Below are 22,219 nucleotides of genomic sequence, written 5' to 3'. Positions count from 1 at the left end.
TCTGGAACCTTCTCTGGAGACCTCTCTTCTACACATCGGATCCCCAGCAGTCGGGATACAACAGTCGGGATCCCCAGAGTGATTCTACAGGGATGGGAACACTGTCACTGGGGCCAGTGCAGGAGCCTCTTGGAGGCTGTGCCCTGGGCACTTGGCCTTGAAGGAGGTAGCAACTGGGGCCTCCCCAAAGGACTCTGTCTGAAGGGCCAGTCCAGCATTGCAGGAGTTAATGTGGGACCGCGCGTAAAGGGAAGGGGAAAAAAGTTGGAGTTGACACTTACTGAGGGGGGGGGGGGGGGGAGCGCGTCTCCCTGACTCCTGATTGGTTTTACATTTCATCCAATTTTTTTTCTCTCTCCTCTCTCGCTCCCTCTTTTCAGTTTCTCTCTCTGATCCCAGGGGAGGGGAAACGGGAATAGTGAGAGATCAAAAATAAACCTCTTATGTCAAAGCCGGGAAGGAAGTATAAATACGAAGCGCTCGGCAGCCCACTCGGTGCTTCCCGGGGTGGGGAGGAGGCAGGAGGCGGCTGCGCGGGGACGACGTGCGGGGCAGGGGCGGAGGACGGGCGCACGCGGCCCGGGGCGCCAGTTTGCTCGCGCTCTGCTCGGCGGGCGGGCGCGGGAGGAGCGGCCTGCGCCAGCCAGAGGGGCCGCTCGGGGACTGCCGTCGCCGCCGCCAGGCCCCCGCTGGCCCAGTCGGCCAGCGAGCTGATTGATTTGCTTTTTCCTGGAGAGAGCGTCCGGGCTGCGCTCGCGCCGCCAGCACCTGCCCGCGTCGGGCCGCCTTCTTCCCTCTCCTGCGCCGCTGCCGGAGCCCCCATGCCCCGCGCCGCCCCCCGGTGGCCGCCGCTCCTGCTGCTGCTACTGCTGCTGCTGCTGCCGCCGCCGCCGCTGGCCCGCGGCGCCCCGGCCCGGCCCGGCGCCCGGGGGCAGGCCTCGGAGCTGGTGGAGCCCACGCGGTTGCCGGGCAGCGCGGGCGAGCTCACGTTCCACCTGTCCGCCTTCGGCAAGGGCTTCGTGCTGCGCCTGGCGCCGGACGCCAGCTTCCTAGCGCCCAATTTCAAGATCGAGCGCCTCGGGGGCTCCGGCGGGGCGGCCGGGGGCGAGCGGGAGCTGCGCGACTGCTTCTTCTCCGGCACGGTGAATGGGGAGCCCGAGTCGCTGGCGGCCGTCAGCCTGTGCCGCGGGCTGAGCGGCTCCTTCCTGCTGGACGGCGAGGAGTTCACCATCCAGCCGCAGGGCGCGGGGGGCTCCCTGCACCAGCCTCACCGCCTGCAGCGCTGGGGGCCCGGGCCGCGCCGCGGGACCCCCGGGCTCGCCGCCGCCGCCGCCTCTGAAGCCCACCCCCTCCCTGGAGGACCCGAGTGGGAGGTGAAGGGAGAGGGTCAGAGGCAGGAGAAAGGAGACGAGGAGCAGGAGAAGGAAGAGGAGGAGGAGGAGGAGGAGGAAACGGAGGAGGAGGAGGAGCAGGAGGGCAAAGAGGATGCAGAAGGCGCCAGCGAGCAGCCACCACCCCTGGGGGCCACGAGTCGGACCAAGCGTTTTGTGTCTGAGGCTCGCTTCGTGGAAACGCTGCTGGTGGCCGATGCGTCCATGGCTGCCTTCTATGGAGCCGACCTGCAGGTAGGATTCGCTTTGCCTGGAGGCCCCCAGTCACCTCCCAGAGCCTCCAAAATCTTCCCTTTCCAGTTCCTCTGAGAAAACCCTTCACATCCCTCATCCTTCCAAGACCGACCCCAAACAAGGTTCTTTCCTTTCTGAGTAGGTGCAGGAACTCTTTTCTTAGCCTCTGACCCCTGGGCTACCTGCTGCTCTCCCCCACCCCCCGTCCTTTCTAATTTAGAGTGGAGGTCCTGGCGCCTCCTCGTCTGCTACTCACCTTCACCCCTCGCATCCTGAATCTCCTTCAGCACTTGGCAAAAACTGAACTAAAAGTGGGTTTTCAAGCACAACAGCTCCCCCCACCCCCCAACCCAGGCACCTGCCTCTCCCAACAGAGATGAAAATTGGACATTTTGGAAGAGCATCCACCCCACCCTCCATTTCCCAGCCCTCTACTGGCTCCAGACCTGACAGGTTCCCAAGGAAAGTCAGCTGGGTTGGAAAGATGTGGCTGTTTCATTCCCTTCGTGTACAGAACTGAGGTTGCCATAAGTAAAAGACATTGTTTGGAGGGAGTGGAACCTGGAAGGGGGCTGCCCAACTTCTGTGTACCCAGCTGGTTCTGATCAAGGGGCGTGGACTACCTTGCCAACCTGGCACTCAGCCCCGGGCAGAACTTCGCAGTGCCAGCATCAGCACAGAAGGGAGGGGAACAGAATTTCTGCCTGGGGGTTAGCCTGGGAGACTGAAGCTTCAGTGGAAAAGGGAGGGGAGAAAGCAGTGGGGATATGAACTCTTTCAGTGAGCGCTCCTTGTGGAGCCAGAACTCTCCTTGGTCCACCCCAGCTGTTCCCAGCCCAGACACAGCTCTCTACTGAGCTTGGCTGGGCAGGAACATGGAGTTCAGGGGACAGCTCCTGTAGCCAGACCGCATCTAACTAGATTCAGAGGTGGTGCAGACTCAGCAAGAGGTATCTGTGTCACCCTGTGTCCCAACACCTCCCCAAGCACCAGGTGAAGTACAAGGGTTCCAGGAGAGGGCCGTACTTTCTCTTCCCCTGAGGAGCACAAAACCAGGGGCGTGCTAGGTAGAGAAGACCTGCCCTCCCAGCGGTCATAGATCCCTGCAGCAGGGATCCTGGCCACTGCCGCAGTTTAGTTGATACTTTTCCAGTAATGGCAATCTTGGCCAGTGATCCTATTCTAGGATCAGCCCATGCCCAACTGTTGGGGGCACCGAGTGCTTCAGCATCACCTGTGCCAAACAGTCTAGATGATGCACCCCATCTTTCTCACTCTGCAATCACGGGGAAATGCATCTAGATGGAAGGATGGGAAGAGATAGGGGTGAGTGGCCCATGTGGCTGCTTCTCTGGTTACTGTAGAAGCAGGCTCCTTTGCACACTGTTGTACTGCCATGTGCTGGTAAGGCAGTTTTGAGCCATCAGTGTGGTCTTTCCAATGGGCTTTAGGTCTATGATGACTGCATATCTGCTTCCCTGCCCACCCTGAAAGCAAAAGGAGGCACCAGCCAACTCCCCTGACTCCTTTCCTCAAGCAAGTCCTCAAAAGGGTGGTTAATGGGCCTTCTCCCATCACAGGTTAGGGCCACCACACCTGGCTATTAGGGAGCTCTACCAGAGAAAGGCTGAAAGCACAATCATTGCAAACCCTGAGCTGAGGTGCTGAGCCACTTCCCATGCATGGACCAGTTTCTGACATCTGCCTGAGAACCAGGAGGTAGGAAAGACAAGAGCACAAGGAAGCATCAGATAAAGTAATTACTTTTCAGGCTTCAGAGCCAAAATGTTTTCCCTACTGTCTTCCTACCATCTCACTCAGCCCATCACCTAGTAACTTAAGATACTGAGTATTTACCTCAAGTATATACTTGGCTGGGCTGGGCTGGGTCTGCCTCGGGTTCTCTTCACAGAGGCACCCAGGAAAACTTCTACCCTTACAGATTTCTGACCGGATGACCCAGTACATGCTTGTCCCATCCCCTCTCCCTCCCCATATGCTGTTTCTGGACCACCCACAGACACACACCTTGCACCCAGCCAGCCTCCATGGGTCAGAAAAGCATATCAGAATAGGCATCAGGCACCTGTGTAGGCTGAGGGCCTCTCCCTAGGGGATCTGCTTCCAGGTCTTATACCTGAAGGAAAAGCCCTGTCTCAGCTGTACCAACTCCATCACCTCCCCTTTGGTCTCATTATGTCACAGCCCACTTACACCCCTGCCTGCTGTCACCACTCTGGGGTGGGGCAGGGGCTGAGGCACAGCTGCTTCTGTGACCTCCCAGTGACCCCTCTGCTTTGACTGCTTACCAGCTGTGGAGATGCCACAGGATAGACTTGAACTTCTCAGCTCAATCCCCTGGACTTCCTAAACATGTCCATGAGCTCAGCTAAGACAAGAATGAATGTCATGTTCTAGTTCCCCAAGACCTTGCCTGCCCAGATCCATATCCCCAAAATAGAATCCAGTTCTTTATAAGTAACTCTCCGAGGCATCTCCTAGAGACTTCATTTGCACAGATGGAAGGCACTTTGGGGTATCTTAGCAGGCAGTGGTGTAAGGTAAGGGTGAAGGAATTTTACCCCCTTGAGGGCTTACATTTCCTCGTCTGTGAGGCCAGACACCTGGACTAGGTCATCACTGCTAATGTAAGCATCAGTGAGGCCGCTTTTCATGATGAGTCTTCTAGAAAATTCAGCACTATGTGGGGAAACCATGCTCTGGGTGCGTTCAATTTGCATAATGGTTTGTATGCATCACCTCAGCGGAAATACCTGTGAGGGAGGCAGAGGAAAAAGGTTCAGCTCACAGGGAATCTGTGACTTTCTCAAGGTCACACAACTAGTAAGCAGCAGGTCTGGGTCACAATCCAAGTGTCCTGAACCTGAGTGCAGTGCTCTTTTTCTCTTGTGCCATGAGGTTGCGTTAGCATGAGAAGGGTGTGTGGCTCTATGGCCCTACACTTGTCCATATTGTGGGAATAGGTCATTGAATCCAGCAGTCCAAAGATGCCCAGCCAAAGTGGGAGGCCCTATCCTGGGAAGAAACCACCTCAAGGCCAAGGGAAAGAATTAGCCATGCTAGAAGCTGGTCACACTGTTAAGCGACAATGAAGTTTTCCAGAACTCTGTACACTTGAGTTCACTTAATCCCTTGACAGAAGGGCCCCCCCTCCACCTCCCACCTTCTTATCTGGTTTCAGAGTTAATGAGCTCAGACAAAGGGGGCTTTCTGAAAGCAGGGACCACCTCGGAAGAGGCCATTAACTCTGTCTGCATCCGGCTGCTGCTGATTGTTCCCTGGATGAATCTGGAGCAGCAACGCAGTGAGGGGCAGGCTGAGCCGTGCCCCACACTCAGTCTGAGAAATCCATCCTGCCGGTGGATCAGCTGCCAGCTGAGCTCTGAATTCTTTGCTTAGCTGGGAGAGTCCTAGAAGTGGTAATCATCATCCCCAGAGAAGACCAGAGGACTCCCAAGATGTCAGGCTACCAGCAAGGGATTTCAGGAAAGGGTTAAGTCCTAGCGATTCCATCTCCCCTTTACCCATATCCTCTGGGAAAATGTCTCCCACAAGCCCACATATCCCAGTGTGTCCAGCACAATCCCCACTTAGGCCTGTTCTGGCATAATTATTAGTAGCATCATCTTCACTCTCAAAAGTGTCCTGGTTTGGATAAAAACAGAAGCAGACACACACCCCCACTGGCTCTATATCCCCCATGAGGATGGGGGAAAGACAAGTGTTACGTCCCAGGTGAATTATGTTCTCCTTCCAAGAGGAGTCTCTTCCAAGAATGATCAACAATACACAGTTTTTCCCAAAGAAAATGCCTTGATATTCAAAGGTCTTTGATTTGCCACTTCTGCCTCCCCAGGTGTAGACAATGCCAGGGGTAAGCTTGCTTACTGGCTTGATCTGGGTTTGTTTTGGCTATGCTGTCGCTGTCCTTGCAGCATCCAGGATAGGCAGCAGTGTGGTGAGTAAAAGCATATGCTTCGAAGGATAATCAGAATGACTGAGTGTCCTTGAGTAAGCTACCAATTTCTCTGGGCCTCGATTTCTTCGCCAGCAAAATAGGAACGGTTATACCAATGTCCTAGCATTGTCTTGAGGATACAAGACAATATAGAGAGCACCTGACCCAGTGCCCAGCACATAGTAGGTGCTCAACAAAGAGGAATTAATACCAGAGTTGCCTTCGGTGATGACATTTGTCAGAGGAGTAGGATAGTGTGGTCATATACCTTCATAGCCAGCCCACTGCTGTGTTGGCTCCGCTGTCCCATGCAGCAGGGAGGCCTTCCTTTCCAGCTTGCTCAGCTCAGAGTGTTTAAGCTTGACTCACTGTGGTTCCAGTAAGTGCGTATACCTTTGGAGAGGGACATTGCCCCTTGCTGGTTTTTTTAATGTTTTATTTATTTTCGAGAGACAGAGAGAGAGAGAGAGAGAGCACTAGTGGGGAGGGGAACAGAGAGTGAGACACAGAATAGGAAACAGGTTCCAGGCTCTGAGCTGTCAGCACAGAGCCGAACACAGGGCTCTAACTCACAAACCGCAAATCATGACCTGAGCCGAAGTGGGAAGCTTAACTGACTGAGCCACCCAGGTGCCCCGCCCCTTGCTGCTTTGAGAATGAGGAGCGATGAAGGACATCAGTGCAGGACCCTCTCTCTTCTCCAATTGCTTCTTTACTCTCTTTGGCCTCTCCCCCACCTCCTCAGTAGTCTGGGGCCCTAGGGAGACCCCCAGTAGGAAAAGTATGGCACTGGTTGCTGAGCTCAGAGTGTTTCCATGTTGCCGTGCTCCCCTGCCTTGCCTCTCCCAGGTGTGCAGCAAGGAAGCGGTGGGACCCACAGTGTGAAGAGCAAGTGAGCCAAGCATAAGGATAACAGAGCAGAAGAAGCCGCTGGAAATGCATTTGGCCCAGGCCCAGCCTTCTCCTGGACTCCCACTGCACTTGGCTTTGGCTGCCATGGGAGCTCTGGGGGAGGAATCTCCTTGTTTGTATTGCTAAGAATCAGAGTGCTATGTCTCAGCCTAGCTGGCTCAGGCATTTCTTTCTCTTTTTCAGGTCCTAGGGGCACTAGTGGAGGAGACTCCCTAGAAAGTGCCCCGCCTTTTCCCAGTGAGAATTAAGGGCATGAGGTCCCCAGGTCATTCAAGAGCAGGGATGTTGGACCAGCCCTGGCCAGGCTGGTCATGGGCTCCCACTTACCTGACATGGTTGCTGGAGGTCATCTGCTGTGCTGGGGCCCCCACACCACCAGGGGCACCATCTTGTTCACATTCTTTAGCAAGTAGCCCACACTTGTGTGGTGCACAGAGAGGTATATATGGACACCAGGTGGTGGAGTGAGCCATCTGACCTTCTCCTTCACTGGCTCCTGAGCCCTCTCTCTGTGGGACTGTAAGTCGGGTCTAGCCTTTTGCCTAGGGTACCGACTGAGAATCGGAGGCTCACAGACTGACAGCCAACCCCACCTCCCCAGGTCCTTGCCCCTAGGTAACTGCAAGAGGCACTGCAAACGTCAGGCTTTCCTGCCATAGTTTCTTAGAGGAGCTAGCAGTGGGGATAGCAGTGCCTCCCATCTCCAGAAGCTCAGCAAGACAAGAGAGAAGGGGAGGACCAGGATTTGGGATTTTAACAGACACACTGAACCACATAGTTCTTGTAGCTCTCTATAAGAATTTGTAGCAATGGAAATTATCTTCTGAAATAGCAACCAGAAGGACATCCAAATGCTCTCAAGTCTAATCCACTGCCTTGAAAAAAAAAAAAAAATGGCTCTCAAGCCTGCTCAGCCCTACAGTTATTTAGTATCTGGAGAAGATGCTGTGAGCTCCCTGAACTGCAAAGGAGGAGACTCCCTGAAAATCTTAGTTTCGGGAAGCCTCCGCTGATGCCTCAGCCCCTCCTTTATACACAAATGTACACCCCTGTGCCTTTGGTTTTCCCTGGGGATATGGCTGGTGCATGGTCCCCACTCAGCTGCATTGCCCGAGAGCCCCAGTCCGATCTGGTCAGCTTGGGAACACAGATCCTTCTTAAACCTCAAGCCTTCCAGGACCAATGCTGAGCAGCTGGCATCTTGTGTTAACGCCTTTTTTGTAAGACATCATCTCCCCAATTTTGAGATTGTGAAATTGGGACTCAAAAGGAAGAAATCTTGTAAAGAGAGTTGCAGGTTGCCTCTGAAGAAACCCTAGGGCTTGGTCCCTGGCCCATCAGATTTGACCCTTCCTAGGGCAAGAGCGCAGGAGACTCTGCCCCCTGGAAACAGGGAAGCCTGGCCAGGAAGCAGCCTCAGCGAGCTCCCATTCCTCAGCCCTCACCCCCAGTTGCATAATGATGTGATTGCTTTTTTTCCCTCAGGAATCCAGCTCCAGGAGCAAGTGCCAAGTTTCAGCTTTGCTGATAAGATGTTTACATCAGCCTAAACATAGCTGGAGTGCTTGACACGCTAAGGAACCTGCCAACCCCTGTTTGTAGGGCTTACAAAATACCTGGCTCGTTGCCTGCGAGGTGAACAGACAGATCCCATTCACAAATAATGGGATTCGTCTGGAACTCCCACACATGGCCTCAACCGACAGAGCCTTTCACCTCTGTCCCTCTTTAGCCTTTCACCCTCCTCTCCCCTCCTTCCACTCCTACCTTCCAGACCACAGGAAAGAAAAAAAGAAAGGCTTATGGGAGACAGTGCCCTAGGAAACAGGGAGCAGGGCACATGAATGGCAGGCTCAGCTGGCCACACTCCTGGCTGAAAGCACGCGTGCCTTTTCCCCCTTTTCTTCTGCACAATAGTCCAAGAGGACTCACTTCTAGAGGTCCCTGAAGCAGGAGAGTGAGCTCCATCTGGCTGCTTCCAAAGCCTTGGGAACAACCCAGGGGTAGGACAGAGGCCAAGCAATGATGTGGACTCCTTCAGCTGGCCTGGGCAGAACTGGAGGCAGGTGTGATCCTAAGCGCCTGGGTCTCATTAGGTCCACTGACTTCTCTCAAGGCCCTGGCAGAAGGGAATAGACCTTCTGGGATTGTCTAGAAACCAGCAGTCAAGCACTGGGAAACTTAACGCAAAGGGTGTAGACCTCAGAGACAGACGTGCTTGGGCTGGTGTCCCGGCTTTAAGAGCTGTGTGACCTTAGGCAGCTTGTTTGACTTGTGTGAACCTCTACTCCCTAATTCATAAAATGGGGGTGACAGCGTCTACTGCACAGAGTTAGCATGAGCATCGAGTAAGGTGTGGGTCTGGTGACTGGTGCAGGCTGGCTACTGTTAGTAGTGATTATCGGAGCAATCTGCGGGCTAACAGTGCCCATCCTGAAGAGTAGAAGTTACCCAACAGGCACCAGGAAAATGCTCAACTAGATTCTAAGGGGCACATTCTACTAACCTCGAAAACTCAAACAATTGCTTCTGGGCTGAGAACAGAGAGGGGATGGGGGTGGCTGGCACAGAGGCTGTTGATGTCAACGTTAAGGTAGAATAATCAGTGCAATCCAATAGGACTTTCTGTGATGATGGAAATGTTCTGTCTGCTGAGTTTAATACAGAAGCCTTGAGCCATAGATGGCTACTGATGTGCTTGAACTGTAGCCAGTGTGACAGAGGAACTGTAACTTTAATTTTATTGCATTTAAACTTTAGATTTACGGAGTCACCTGCGGCTGGTCAAGATGTTAAATGCACAAGTTTTGGAGCCAGGCCATCTGGGTTCAAATGCTGGCAGTATACTCATTAGCTTTGTGTTCTGGGTCAGTTACTGAGCCTCAATTTTCTTACAGGTAAAATGAAGGAATATAACGCCAGGGCCTCAAATCCAGTGCTCAGCACAGAGCCTGGCACACAGGACGCATATCAAGGGGTGGTGGCAGTGGGCAGGCAACAGGCCAGGAGATGTAACCCTCCCCTCGACCTGCCCCCTTCTTCCCAACAGAACCACGTTCTGACACTAATGTCTGTGGCAGCCCGAATCTACAAGCACCCCAGCATTAGAAACTCCATCAACCTGATGGTGGTAAAAGTGCTGATCGTGGAAGATGAAAAGTGGGGCCCAGAAGTGTCTGACAACGGTGGCCTTACCCTGCGTAACTTCTGCAACTGGCAGCGGCGTTTCAACCAGCCCAGCGACCGGCACCCGGAACACTTTGACACAGCCATTCTGCTCACCAGACAGGTTTGTGGGCTGGCTCCAGAAACCCCAGGGAGGAAGGGAGGCGGGATGGGCGGATCAAAAGGGAGGGCCACTAAGGCCTGCCCAAACATGGGAAATGTCTCCCTGCTGGCCCCAGCTGGACGCCAGGAGCCTCAAGTGCCGAACGACGACGAGGGGGAGGTCATGAGGACAAGTGTGAGGTATTTGCAGGGGAAGGACAGGAATCTTGCAAGGGCCCTTTTCCAAAAGTTTGTGACCAGCTGTCTGCTGAGGTCATAACAAGAGGAAATGTGCTCACACTGCCCAGTAAGAGATCGGGAGTTGGAACGAAGAGAGGAGAGCCATCTGCAGTGGTTGTTAAACACAGAGGCAGCTAACCGGAGATTTGGTAACCTCCAAACCAGGAGGCAGGCCTGCCCTCCTATCTGGTAAATTGAAACAGAGCTTCCCAAAGGCTGAAGACTCTAATAACATGTATCAGGCGCTCTTGATGTCTTCAGTCCTCACAGCAGCCCCACAAAGCCCCATTTCACAACTGAGGAAACTGAGGCACAGATCGGCCACACAGTGGTAACACTCATAGTCAAGCCTACACAGTCTTGCTGCAGGTCAGTACTCATAACCCCTGTGCTACCCTGTCTTCCAAACCAAGCTGGCCCCAGGACACACCAACACAGAAAAAGAAATGGTTTTCCTCACACGAGTGGCCTTTGTGAAGAAACAGGGCCTTTGGCTTAAAAATTTTCCTTCAACTAAGGAAGAGCAGAAACAGGAAGATGTTCTGTTCGATGTCTGTTCTCATGCCCTCTCTCTCTCTCTGCCAAACAGAACTTTTGTGGGAAGGAGGGGATGTGTGACACCCTGGGTGTGGCGGACATTGGCACAATCTGTGACCCTAACAAGAGCTGCTCCGTGATCGAGGATGAGGGGCTCCAGGCAGCCTACACTCTGGCCCACGAGCTAGGTAAGACTTGCCATGCCACGTCTACTGTACTGTGTCAGAGGGATCTGCCTCTTCCAAATCCAGGCAAGCCTAGGGTCTAAGGAGTGCAGATCTCACACACGGCCAGGTTCTACCCAGAATTAGGACAGATTGATTATATGCAAATAGGTACTGTGCTTTCTCCATTGCCACCCTGCGCATGAGGCCATAATATTAAAATAGGGTCTTGGACCATCAGCAGAGGTCACCAGCAAAATGCCAAATGAAACAAATGTTCAGGTCAAGTTGCGATGCTTTGCCAGAGCTAAGTGGTAAGAACTCTGGGAAGATCCATTGGCACTGCATAAGCAAGCAAATCATTGAGGTGCATGTGAATTTAGGACGGGCTGAGGCAGAAAACAAAGGGAAATCAATGTTCCTCAGTATTCTGAGAAAGCTTCCCGAGAGAGAAAAGCCCAGAGTGAAGCCTGAAACAAAAATCTTTAAGGAACAGGGGCATGGCTGTTCCCATGAGGAGCCGGTGACTGGTTAGCCCTTGAGATGCCTTCTTCTGTCAGCAGAGGGTAACTGTCTTACAAGAGGGGGTGGGTTGGTGCTGGGCCTTGTGAGGAGCCCTCAGGGAGGGGCAGGGCAGAGTGGAGGGCAGTGGAGGCCAGTTAGGGTTGGACTTCAGGTCTCTCTTTACCCCAGGGCACGTCCTCAGCATGCCCCACGACGACTCCAAGCCCTGTGCACGGCTCTTTGGGCCCATGGGCAAACACCACATGATGGCACCCCTCTTCGTCCACCTAAACAAGACACTGCCCTGGTCTCCCTGCAGTGCCATGTACCTCACGGAGCTCCTGGACGGCGGGCACGGTAGGTGTCCCTCCAGCTTCTCCCTGCTTCTTTCTGGCCAGCTGCTGGTGGTTGAGGTCTGCCCAGCCCACCTCCTGGATTGCTAGATTGCCGTTGGCACCTGCGCTGTTTCTGGCTGAGCTCCTTCACAAAGCATCAGAGACGTTTAGGATAGAAGACACCAGAGATGTGTTCCTCACCCAACCTCCCGTGCTGTGGCAGGCTAACCATCCTCACAAGGCATGCTCTTCCTTGCCCTATCTTCTAGCGGCCAGTGTGCTGGGCTAATTTAGATGATTAGTCACAGAGCAGGTAGAATTAGTCTGAGAAGGTTTACCTGGAAGAGGTGGGCTTGAACAGAGCTCGAAGGGATGGAAGAATGTAGTACAGAGGAGAGAATAGAGCATCCGGACTGGAGACATAGATCATGCGGCAGCTTAGAAATGGCAAAGAGGCAGGGAATGAGTGGTGTGAGAGCAAGGGCAAGGGGGATGGGGGAGAGGGGTGGCCTGGTCGAAACAGTTTGACTTATTGGGCAAAGCACTGAAAACATAATTTATTTGTGGTTGTTCTCATTGAAGAAGATAGGGACACCTATGATACAAAAATAGTAGATTATCCAAACACCAATTCTTTGACTTTATTTTGCATGCCATGGTTTTTGAGAGCACATTTACATCCCCAATTATATGTGATGTAAATTAGTATGTCAGCTAGCTGGCCTTCCCTAGGTGAACACTGAATGTATTCAAGATGTTCTGGATGACAACAAAAAAAATTCAATCCTAGTAAAATGTTTACTACTGATAGTCAAAAATGGGATAGGCTCATATAGATGATTGAGTGTTGACAGTTTTTAGCTTGTCAAATAAACTACGATGGCTGGGCCTTCAACCCCAGCAATAATGTGGGAGTGTAATGTGGGAGGCTACGGAGAGCTGAGAGCGGGAAACTCCTGCTTCTCATTCTTCTTCTTCTGCTTTCCTCCATTTCTCAGGAGACTGTCTCCTGGATGCTCCCACCTCAGCCCTGCCCCTCCCGACAGACCTCCCAGGCCGCAGGGCCCTGTATGAGCTGGACCAACAGTGCAAGCAGATCTTTGGGCTGGGTTTCCGCCACTGCCCCAACACCTCTGCGCAGGACATCTGCGCCCAGCTGTGGTGCCACATGGATGGTGCTGAGCCCCTTTGCCACACGAAGAACGGCAGCCTGCCATGGGCTGATGGAACGCCCTGTGGGCCTGGGCACCTCTGCTGGGATGGCAGCTGTCTGCCTGAGGAGGAAGTGGACAGGCCCAAGGTGAGGGACAGCCACTTGGGGGTGTGGAAGGAGAGGGAGGGGGAGGCTGTTTTCAAGGAGGAAACCACACTTGAGGGCCATGAACTGAGAGACTTTGGGCTCGGCTGCAACCATGACCTCTAAGTAAAATCACTCATCTTTTAGCAAACAAAGCAAAGCATATTTACCCAAACTCAAGAGGAACTCTTCGAGGCTGTACTCTCCAATGACAGATGGTGGCAGATGGATGACACCACCAGTGCTCAAGGCATTTTGGGAACTCCCCCTTGGTAATTGCTTTGGGGTTGACTTGAAGGCTTGTGAGGATTGGTGATAGGTATGAAGCATTCCAGCACAAAGGCCAGAACTTCACCATTCAATAGAGGGAGGCCATCATGAATTCCATTACAAACAGATAGAGTGATAACAGAAGAGGAACATTCAAGAACTGAGGGAAAGGTATCCATATCCTTCCTGTGTCTGAGCTGCATTCATAATCAGAGGTCAGGAGAATGCGATTAATTGTGAGAATTCCATAATCAAGAGGGGAGAAGGAATCAAAGCTGTTTCTGACCAGGCAGAGAAAACTTGGCCTGGGACAGAGTAAACTTACAAGAAAAACCAAGGCTATGCCAGCAAGAGTTTTTAAATGATTCGCTTCTTTGCCCTGCTTTTAATACTTCCAAACCGTGAGGCTGATCACATTTCTCTTACTGCGAGTCACGGAGCCTGCCTATGAAACAGCATCCGCTGAGTTTTGCAGCCTGGTCCCGGTCCAGCACTGAATCACCGGGGTGGCCTGAGCACTCTCTGTCCAGAGGACTATCCTCAGTGGCATGTCCTTTGCACTGAGGCTCAGGAGCGGGCTCAGGCCAGGTAAGCCACACTCTATCTAAGCTCGAACCAGGGCAGGATTCACGGATTCATCCTCAGCCACTTGTCCACCCCATTCAAACACTAAGCTTCTCTTCTAGGTACTGACCCCCACCCCCATCCCCCATAGCATGTGCTTCATGCATTACTGAGGAAAGGGGAGGGGGTCTGTCCAACGTTCCCCAGCACCAGAGCCAAACTCAATGCAGGGAGACTTTGACAAGGAATGATCATGGGATGATGTTTACCATCTATTTTTAAGGACAGAAAACAGTTCATAAAACACTATATGACAGAATCAAAAGTATGTAAAGTAAAAACATCGCATCTTTATTATTATCCAGAGCAAAAGTATAAGGAGTTATCAATGAAAATTACATCAGTGGTTTTATTTGGGCAGTGGTATTTTTTTTTAATTTTTTAAATTAATGTTTATTTTTTTAAAGAGAGAGAGCAGGGGAGAGGCAGAGAGAGAAGGAGACACAGAATCCGAAGCAGGCTCCAGGCTCTGAGCTGTCAGCACAGAGCCCAACGCAGGGCTCAAACTGAACGAACCAAGAAATCATGACCTGACCCAAAGTCGGACACTTAACCAACTAAGCCACCCAGGCGCCCTGGGTAGTGTTTGTTTGTTGTTGTTTTTTTTTAAGTGTTATTTTCTCTTTTATACTTTTCTGGGTTTTTCTTTTTTTACATAAGTAAATAATACTTTTGTCATTTTAAAAAATTATTTTGCTTTTGAAAACTCTATGAACCTATCAAGGGCAAAGCTCTGTTCTCCCAGGTTGATTGTAAAGATAGAAGCAACTCTATTTCCCGGACATTATCCTACCACTGGAACTGGTAGCTGGTAGACAGATAGCAACAGTTCCCAGCAATTATTACTTTAAACCAGGACTTCTCAACCTCGGCCCTAGAGACATTTGGAGCTGCATAAGTCTTGGTTGGGGGGTGGAAGGGGAGGATGTCTTCGTCATTGTTAGATGTTCATTGTTGGATATTTAGCAGCACCCCATCCTCTATCCACTAGAGGCCAGCAGCATATGCCCTCCCCAGTTGTGACAACTGAAATGTCTTCAAACATTGCCAAATGTCTCCAGAGGATAAAATTGGCCCAGATGGAGAACTGCTGCATTAGACACAACCTTATTCCCATAAAATGTTGTTTCATTCAACAACTAATACCAAGCACCTTACTAACAGCAAGACACTGTTTTAGACACAGGGGAGTCAGCAGTGAACAAGTCCCACACAGCCTCCATGTTCAAGAAGACGATAACCAAGCAAATCACACAGTCATTAAACAAATGATTAGGGAAGCTTACTGAACAACACCCACCATTATTATGAACATAGCTAGGTGAGGAGGTCAGGGCCATGCCCCCTGTTACACTGACAGCTGAGGCCTCCTCACCTCTTCTCCTGATTTAGTGCGGCCTTGTGTGTTTCAGGCTGTAGTGGATGGAGGCTGGGCCCCATGGGGACCCTGGGGAGAATGTTCCCGGACCTGTGGAGGAGGAGTACAGTTTTCACATCGTGAATGCAAGGACCCTGAGCCTCAGAATGGAGGAAGATACTGCCTGGGTCGGAGAGCTAAGTATCAGTCCTGCCACACAGAGGAATGCCCCCCTGATGGTAATGACCACTGATGGCCACGACTGTTGTCACTGCAGCAAATCCCCAGACAAGAAGTAGGGTGGGTCTCCTGGGGATGCAGAGCTTTCCTGAGATCCAGATATGAATGGACTCTGCAAGACACCAAATTTTAGGGCAAAGCTTAGTGGCCCCTAGACAGCTCTCACTTGGGCTGGGAGAGCATAGCAAAGTCAAGGAAAGAAATTTCCCTTGTCTTCTAAGATGTGTAAATAGAGGATGTCATTCCCAACCAAACTCATTCAGGGGGTTGGGGGGAGCTCTGCAGAAAGGCGAGAGTCTAGGATACTAATCCTCCTGGAGGCATCTGAACCCTCGTCTGTGTGCAGAATAGAAGTGTTTTCCAAAGCAACTGTCAGAGCCAAACCTCCACTGTCTTTCCAGCCAACATTCAGCCTAGGGCGGAGGGAGGGTTTCTGAATCTGATTCTAGTGCACATTCCTTCTGAGAAGAGTTGCCCATCTTCCCTTGGGGCCATGGCAACTGCCTAATGGAACCTTACCAGGGAGCAGCACCACCTCTAGTTGGCATATATTCCTACCCCCTAGTTCCCGCTAGAAAGCACACATGTTAACTCAGAGGCAGCAGGGGTAGCAGCAGAACTGGTGAGAGGGAGTCATTAGACATTTTTCCCCACCATCCCATCCAACTCCCCCTTGTGCAGCTCCAGGAAATTTTGGCAGGCAGCAAAAGACAAGCAGAGTTTTAAGGGAGATTCATCCAAGTGCAAAGACACACTGACATTGGGTTGGTGTCTAATGAGGGAATCTGTAGGCTTTGCAGTTTTGCAATGGCATGAGGGATCAACAGTGGCATGAGGCTCTAGAAATTTTGCCCTGGAATCATGAGAATTTGCCTGGCATATGGGGTAAAGAGAAGGAGAGACAAAGGAGAAGGGATGACTATAAGGCACAAGGTAGACATGGTGATAGTATGATCTCAGGATGCACCAGGGTCCATCCTCTCAATCAAGTGGTGTTTAGTGCCTCTTGTGTGGCTCAAACTATAATAGGTGTTATAAATGACCTTATAAAAATGCACAAGACATGTCCTCAAAGGACTTGCAGTCTAGTTAGAGATCCACCTGCATTTTACAAAGCAATTAAAGCCTAATCTACGAGGTCTAGACCCCTAGACTTATGAAGAATTCGGAGCAAGGAAAAGCCTGAGCTAGTCTGAACCTTCACAGGGAGTTAGGGCTGAGCAGGGCCTGTACAATGGAGATAGGAATGAGGTGTAGGAGGATGTGTGCCAGGGAGGAGATGGGAAAGGTTTGAGAGGGGCTAGGATTCACTCAGGTGGAGTCAAGCAGCATACTAGCCCTTCAAAGCTACACAACAAAGGTTTGTGAAAGCTAAAAATGGTATCTGGAGATTCTCTGCACTGGCTGTCCGTCAGGGAAGGTTTTTGAAACACAGAGGCCCAGACTGCTCAGGTGCATTGAGTCATAATCTCAGGAGTAGGGCATGGCCATCTGTGTTATGAAAAGTGTCCACAGGCCATGCAGATGTACAACTAGGGTGGAGAACCTCGGTATTAAGAGCAGGTTTAATTTCAGGATTGTGGGGTAAAAACAACAACAACAACAACAACAACAACATATGTTACTCCTGACAGATTGTTCTGGAAGCAGCATGTAGCAGGATGGGAGAGGAGGCTGGGAATTAGGTCTCACATGAAACCACAATGCCTCTGCTCGTGGGAGGTGGACTCAGATGGTGAGAGTGGGAAGGAGACACTTAAAATCACAGATTGTCCTGAATAGAGTGTAGGACTTAACAACAGGTTGGAAATAGTGGATGTAGACGCTCAAATGTTCAGCAGAAACCTGACTCCAGTGTCACAGCAGAATGTGGCAGTATCCCCAAGTGCAAACTAAACCAGTTAATGGAGAAGCCACATGGAGTTGGGCTTTTGCTGAGCTGGAGGTAATCTCACTACTACAAATGGAGGTCCCTCCAGAGACAGCCAGAATTATAGCCGGTGAGGAATAGGGGCAAGATCAGAACCAGAGATAGATCTAAGAGTTCTTGGATACATGTCCAATGTCACCAAGGAAGTCAAAATAGAGCACAATTAGCAGGGTCCCAAAAATATACTCCATGGAGCATTCAAGCTTACTGAGTTGTCCCCTGTAACTACTAAGTTTATTCATTTATAAGATAAAATTGGTATCTTCCCCAAATGGAAAGGACATTTATCCTTACCTTGCCACATGGACCTAGATTGGGGGAGTCTAGGAATGTTGAGCCCAGATGACACTGGACCTGTGTCCTGGGATTGGGTCAAAACCAGGAGGAATAAAGCGGCTCTGAATCCTGGCATTTCTGGTGCTGGGTCGTCCCTGCTCTAGCAAGCCATGTTACCTCCATGTAATTTCTTACTCTTTGTAGGGAAAAGCTTCAGAGAGCAGCAGTGTGAGAAGTACAATGCCTACAATTACACGGACATGGATGGGAACCTCCTACAGTGGGTCCCCAAGTACGCAGGGGTGTCCCCCCGGGACCGCTGCAAGTTATTCTGCCGAGCCCGGGGAAGGAGTGAGTTCAAAGTGTTTGAGGCCAAGGTGAGAATCCTGCTGGAGCTCAGAACTACGGGTGGGGAGCAAGGCCACCTGGTTCGACCCCACCTGTGGGCTCCCTCTGTGCACACCATGCCCTCTGTTGCCCTCCCTCTCCCCACTGCAGGTGATCGATGGCACCCTTTGTGGGCCTGAGACTCTGGCCATCTGTGTCCGTGGCCAGTGCGTCAAGGCTGGCTGTGACCATGTAGTGGACTCACCTAGGAAGTTGGACAAATGTGGTGTGTGTGGGGGCAAAGGCAATTCCTGCAGGAAGGTGTCTGGTTCCCTCAACCCCTCCAGGTGAGTATCACCCACAGTCCTGTGTCTGGGTTCTAGAAGAGCTGGACAGGCTTTAGAATCACATCGGCCTAAGTGTGGACTGTAGCGGCCATGCAGCACTGAGCTGTAGTTTTTCTGTAAAGCATTGGGAGGCCCCCCTATCTCAGAATCATTATAACAAGTCATGAGATGGGCGGAACCCTTGGCATAGTGTCTGACCCATAGAGAGGACGGTGCACAGGGCAGCCAGAGGCCCCGGGGATAGGGGTGTATCAGCTCTGAGTCAACCAGCAATACAGCTATGCTGACTAACCAGGGCCTTGGCCAGAAAGCAGCTCTCCCAGGCCTGTTTTGGGAAGGACATCTCACCCTACACCTGGTGAGTCCCACCCTTTCTTCAGGTGGATCTTTCAGAAAGGAGTACAAAGAGGGGGCGGGTCTTGGTGGCCTTAGGGCTTTCATGAATCTGACAACTCTGGATGCTTTGTCACGTCTTAAAGCCATAAGTTCATAAAACTAGTATTTAAGTGCTTTTATCCCTGTAGCCTCATTTGATTCCTAAAATAAGATCAGATGGCCAATACTATTATTCCCCATTTACAGATAAAGAAACTAAGGCATGAAAAGATCACATGATGCTCCTAAGGTCACACTGATAGTTAATGACAGCTGGGAAGAGAACCCAGGTGTCTTAATCCTGCGCTATTTTTTTCCTGCCGTGGCATACAATTCCGGAGAGGAATGGCAAGGGCATATGTTACACGGCCACACTGTGCCCCTGTCTGTCTCTCACTATCTCTCACCTTATCGGGCTCAGAGAACAAAACCAGCCTACAGCAGACAACTTGGCAGTCTTCAAATTTAAACTCAAAGGATATAGAAAAAAGAAGCATGTGGTGTGAGATATTCAGATACTGGGTCCGTTAGCTGGTTTTCTCTTAGGCATTAGACATATGGGGCTGTGGATTCTTTCAGAGCTGCCCTAAACTAAGTGGCTAGCCTGAGTGGATAGAAAGGCAAGAGTAGCACAGAACTGACCGCCTGTCCTCAACCTTCTTTGCTTTCTTCCCAGCCTATGTAACACGAGCACTTTTGTCCCAGAAGAGAAGACTAAAAACTAAGGTTTTTCCAACCCACATAAAGCCCTAGACCTACAGTAGAGTTGAAACATGTTCCCCGGGGTGCCTGGGTGGCTCAGTTGGTTAAGCATCTAACCCTTGATTTTGGCTCAGGTCATGATCTCATGGTTTGTGAGTTTGAGCCCCATGTCAGGCTTCATGCTGCCAGTGCAAAGCCTTCCTGGGAATCTCTTTCTCTCACTCTCTTTCTGCCCCTTACCCTCACACACTCATGCTTGCTCTCTCTCTCTCTCTCTCTCTCTCTCAAAATAAACTTGAAAGAAGAAAGAAAGAAAGAAAGAAAGAAAGAAAGAAAGAAAGAAAGAAAGAAGAAAGAAAGAGAAAGAGAGAAAGAGAAAGAGAAAGAGGAAGAGAGAGAGAAAGAGAAAGAGAAAGATAAAGAAACACATTCCCTATCTTCTCAGAAGCACACAGCTCATGCTGTCTGGACACACCGGAGGAAGGCAACTAGAAGCAGCATTTATCACTCCGGCTCCTGCCCTGGGGCCCTTTTAACTAAATACTAGGGACTGATTGGCTCTAAGAGGTAGAGTGAGATGTCCACCCTGGTTGGATTCTGGAACGGGTGTGTGGAACAGATTTTTCCACATGGGTTTGAGCTTTGAGTATGAAAGTTGCCAAGCAAAGTTATATACCAATGCAAGGAGCTAAAAGTGTTTCGAGATCTCACTTGAGCCAAGAGCGGCCAGGTTTGGCAGCACTGATGCAGCCTTGCAAACCCTTCTGGGATATCTTCCTCTGTGCTGATGTCCAGATCCACACATCTAAACTCCAAGCATTTGAAACAGAGTTACCAGGCAAAGCAAAAACGCTTGAATATCCCAATGCACAGAACATTCCTATTGGCCTCAGCAGCTAATTTATCAGGAACTTTGGGGCAATTACTTGGATGATTTGCTGGTGGTTTGTGTCTGTCCACCCTGGTCACCAGCGTGCTAACTTCCTGAGGCACTGGGCTGGGTAGCCACTGGTCCTAAGGGTGTCTTTCTGTTCCTATCATAGTTACGGCTATAATGACATTGTCACCATCCCAGCTGGTGCCACTAACATTGATGTGAAACAACGGAGCCATCCAGGGGTCCAGAACGATGGCAACTACCTGGCATTGAAGACTGCCGATGGGCAGTACCTGCTCAATGGAAACCTGGCCATCTCTGCCATAGAACAGGACATCTTGGTGAAGGGGACCATCCTTAAATATAGTGGTTCTATTGCCACCCTGGAACGGCTGCAGAGCTTCCGGCCCCTGCCTGAGCCTCTGACCGTGCAGCTCCTGACTGTCCCTGGTGAGGTCTTTCCCCCCAAAGTCAAATATACCTTCTTTGTTCCTAATGACGTGAACTTCAGCATACAGAACAGTAAAGAGAGAGCAACCACCAACATCATTCAGCCCCTGCTCAACGCGCAGTGGGTGCTAGGGGACTGGTCTGAATGCTCCAGCAGCTGTGGAGCTGGCCGGCAGCGGCGGACTGTGGAGTGTCGGGACCCCCACGGCCAGGCCTCCGCCGCCTGCAACGAGGCCCTGAAACCTGAGGATGTCAAGCCCTGTGGAAGCCAGCCGTGCCCACTGTGATCCAGCGGGGTGAGGCCAGTCTCGTGTTCATGGACTTGGGGTGCTGGAGTGCAGACAAAGGTACCCACTGTGGCAACCCTACCTATGGAGGTGGTGTGGCCTACCTAGGGCTGCCATTGCCATGGCCACTCCAATTCGGCATGAATTCACAATGCGGAGAAGAGAACGGGGACAACAGATCCTAAAGTCTACTATCTGGTGGGTTGAACCTAGTATGGGTTCAGGTAGAGGACATAGGTTAAAAGGTAAAAAAAAAAAAAAAAAAAAAAAAATGCACTTATTGACCCAAACAGGAGACTCAGCCTGTTTGCAAAGGACTAGTAGAGTTAAATGAAAAAAAGTTTTTCCTATTTGGTTTCCCCGATAAATAATCTACCTCAGGGGGAAAAAATTAGTAAAACAGAGACTCGGAGTATGGGGTTGATGGCTAATGTCAAAGCTCCACAGCTGCGCCCCCGAGCCACCTTCAGAAATGACCTTAACTGTCTTCAGTATTAAAATCCATTGCCTAAAGGGCTGCAGAGTTGCAGGACTGTGGAGAGCCGTGCAGGGTCTCAGGCTGCACCTGCAGGGGCGGGTCCATTTCAAGTATTTATGCAAATGTGTCTCTGAACTAAAGTGTGATCTTATGCCAATGCAGTGGTCTGATCTGGTTCACTATTTCTTTGGAAAAGGCAGAGGACCCAGAGCCCAAGGACGGAGGCTAAAACTAGGTCAGCTGACCTTGAACGCACACAGGGAAGCTGGCACCTTGCCTGGGTCTCTCAGGCCTTCCTCTTGCTGAATCCAGCTCATTCAGGCAACTCTTCATCATAATCTAGACCAGTCATTCTCAAATTCGAGCAGGCATCCAGAGGGATTCTTAAAATACAGATTTCTGGGCCCTACCCCAAGTGTTACTGATTCAGTGGGTTAGAGAGGGAACCTGAGAATCTGCATTTCCAGCAAGTTCCCAGGTGATGTGGAGACTGCTGGTTTGAGAACCACTGTTCTGGTGGAAATAGCCAACTCTGAGGTAACAGTGGCTGTGAGATGCCTCTGGGTTCATTATTCTTGAGAAAGACTATCCCATTCCATTCTGCATACACAGCCTCCCTTTGATATACTGACCAGCCAGAGATACCAGATTCTCTGTGGACCTGAGGAAAGCTGAACCCATATCTAAGCACTGTCATCCCAACGACCTCAGTGCCTTCTCTCCACATCAGACTTTATCTCCACCTCACCACTCTCCTGGCCCCAACAACTTCCAATGGTCCCAATCAGCCCTTTCTACATGGAACTGCATCCCCCACCT

The 22,219-nt window shown here is 51.1% G+C and overlaps 1 protein-coding gene across 1 annotated transcript; it reads left to right on the top strand.

Moving 5' to 3' along the window:
* Positions 1–327: 327 nt before the first annotated feature.
* ADAMTS8 (ADAM metallopeptidase with thrombospondin type 1 motif 8) lies at positions 328–21,557 on the top strand. The gene is made up of 9 exons (XM_043579833.1): positions 328–1,625; positions 9,566–9,805; positions 10,613–10,748; positions 11,418–11,585; positions 12,562–12,863; positions 15,167–15,350; positions 17,762–17,934; positions 18,056–18,231; positions 20,352–21,557. Exons 1-9 carry the CDS (start codon positions 444–446, stop codon positions 20,920–20,922), a joined length of 3,132 nt encoding a protein of 1,043 aa, XP_043435768.1. The 5' UTR covers positions 328–443; the 3' UTR covers positions 20,923–21,557.
* The last annotated feature ends 662 nt before the right edge of the window (positions 21,558–22,219 follow it).

The sequence above is a fragment of the Prionailurus bengalensis genome, chromosome D1, assembly GCF_016509475.1.
Source record: "Prionailurus bengalensis isolate Pbe53 chromosome D1, Fcat_Pben_1.1_paternal_pri, whole genome shotgun sequence".
In the NCBI taxonomy this organism is placed as follows: Eukaryota; Metazoa; Chordata; class Mammalia; order Carnivora; family Felidae; genus Prionailurus; species Prionailurus bengalensis.
The sequence above is the reverse complement of the archived record's forward strand: the minus strand, read 5'-3'. Positions and strand labels throughout refer to the sequence as shown.

Bases quoted from the DNA above. Each gene is read 5' to 3' on its own strand.
- ADAMTS8 (XM_043579833.1), top strand. From the start codon at position 444: ATGTCAAAGCCGGGAAGGAAGTATAAATACGAAGCGCTCGGCAGCCCA. The intron at 1,626-9,565 runs GTAGGATTCGCT...TCTTCCCAACAG, and splicing joins TCTATGGAGCCGACCTGCAG to AACCACGTTCTGACACTAAT. The intron at 15,351-17,761 runs GTAATGACCACT...TACTCTTTGTAG, and splicing joins AGAGGAATGCCCCCCTGATG to GGAAAAGCTTCAGAGAGCAG.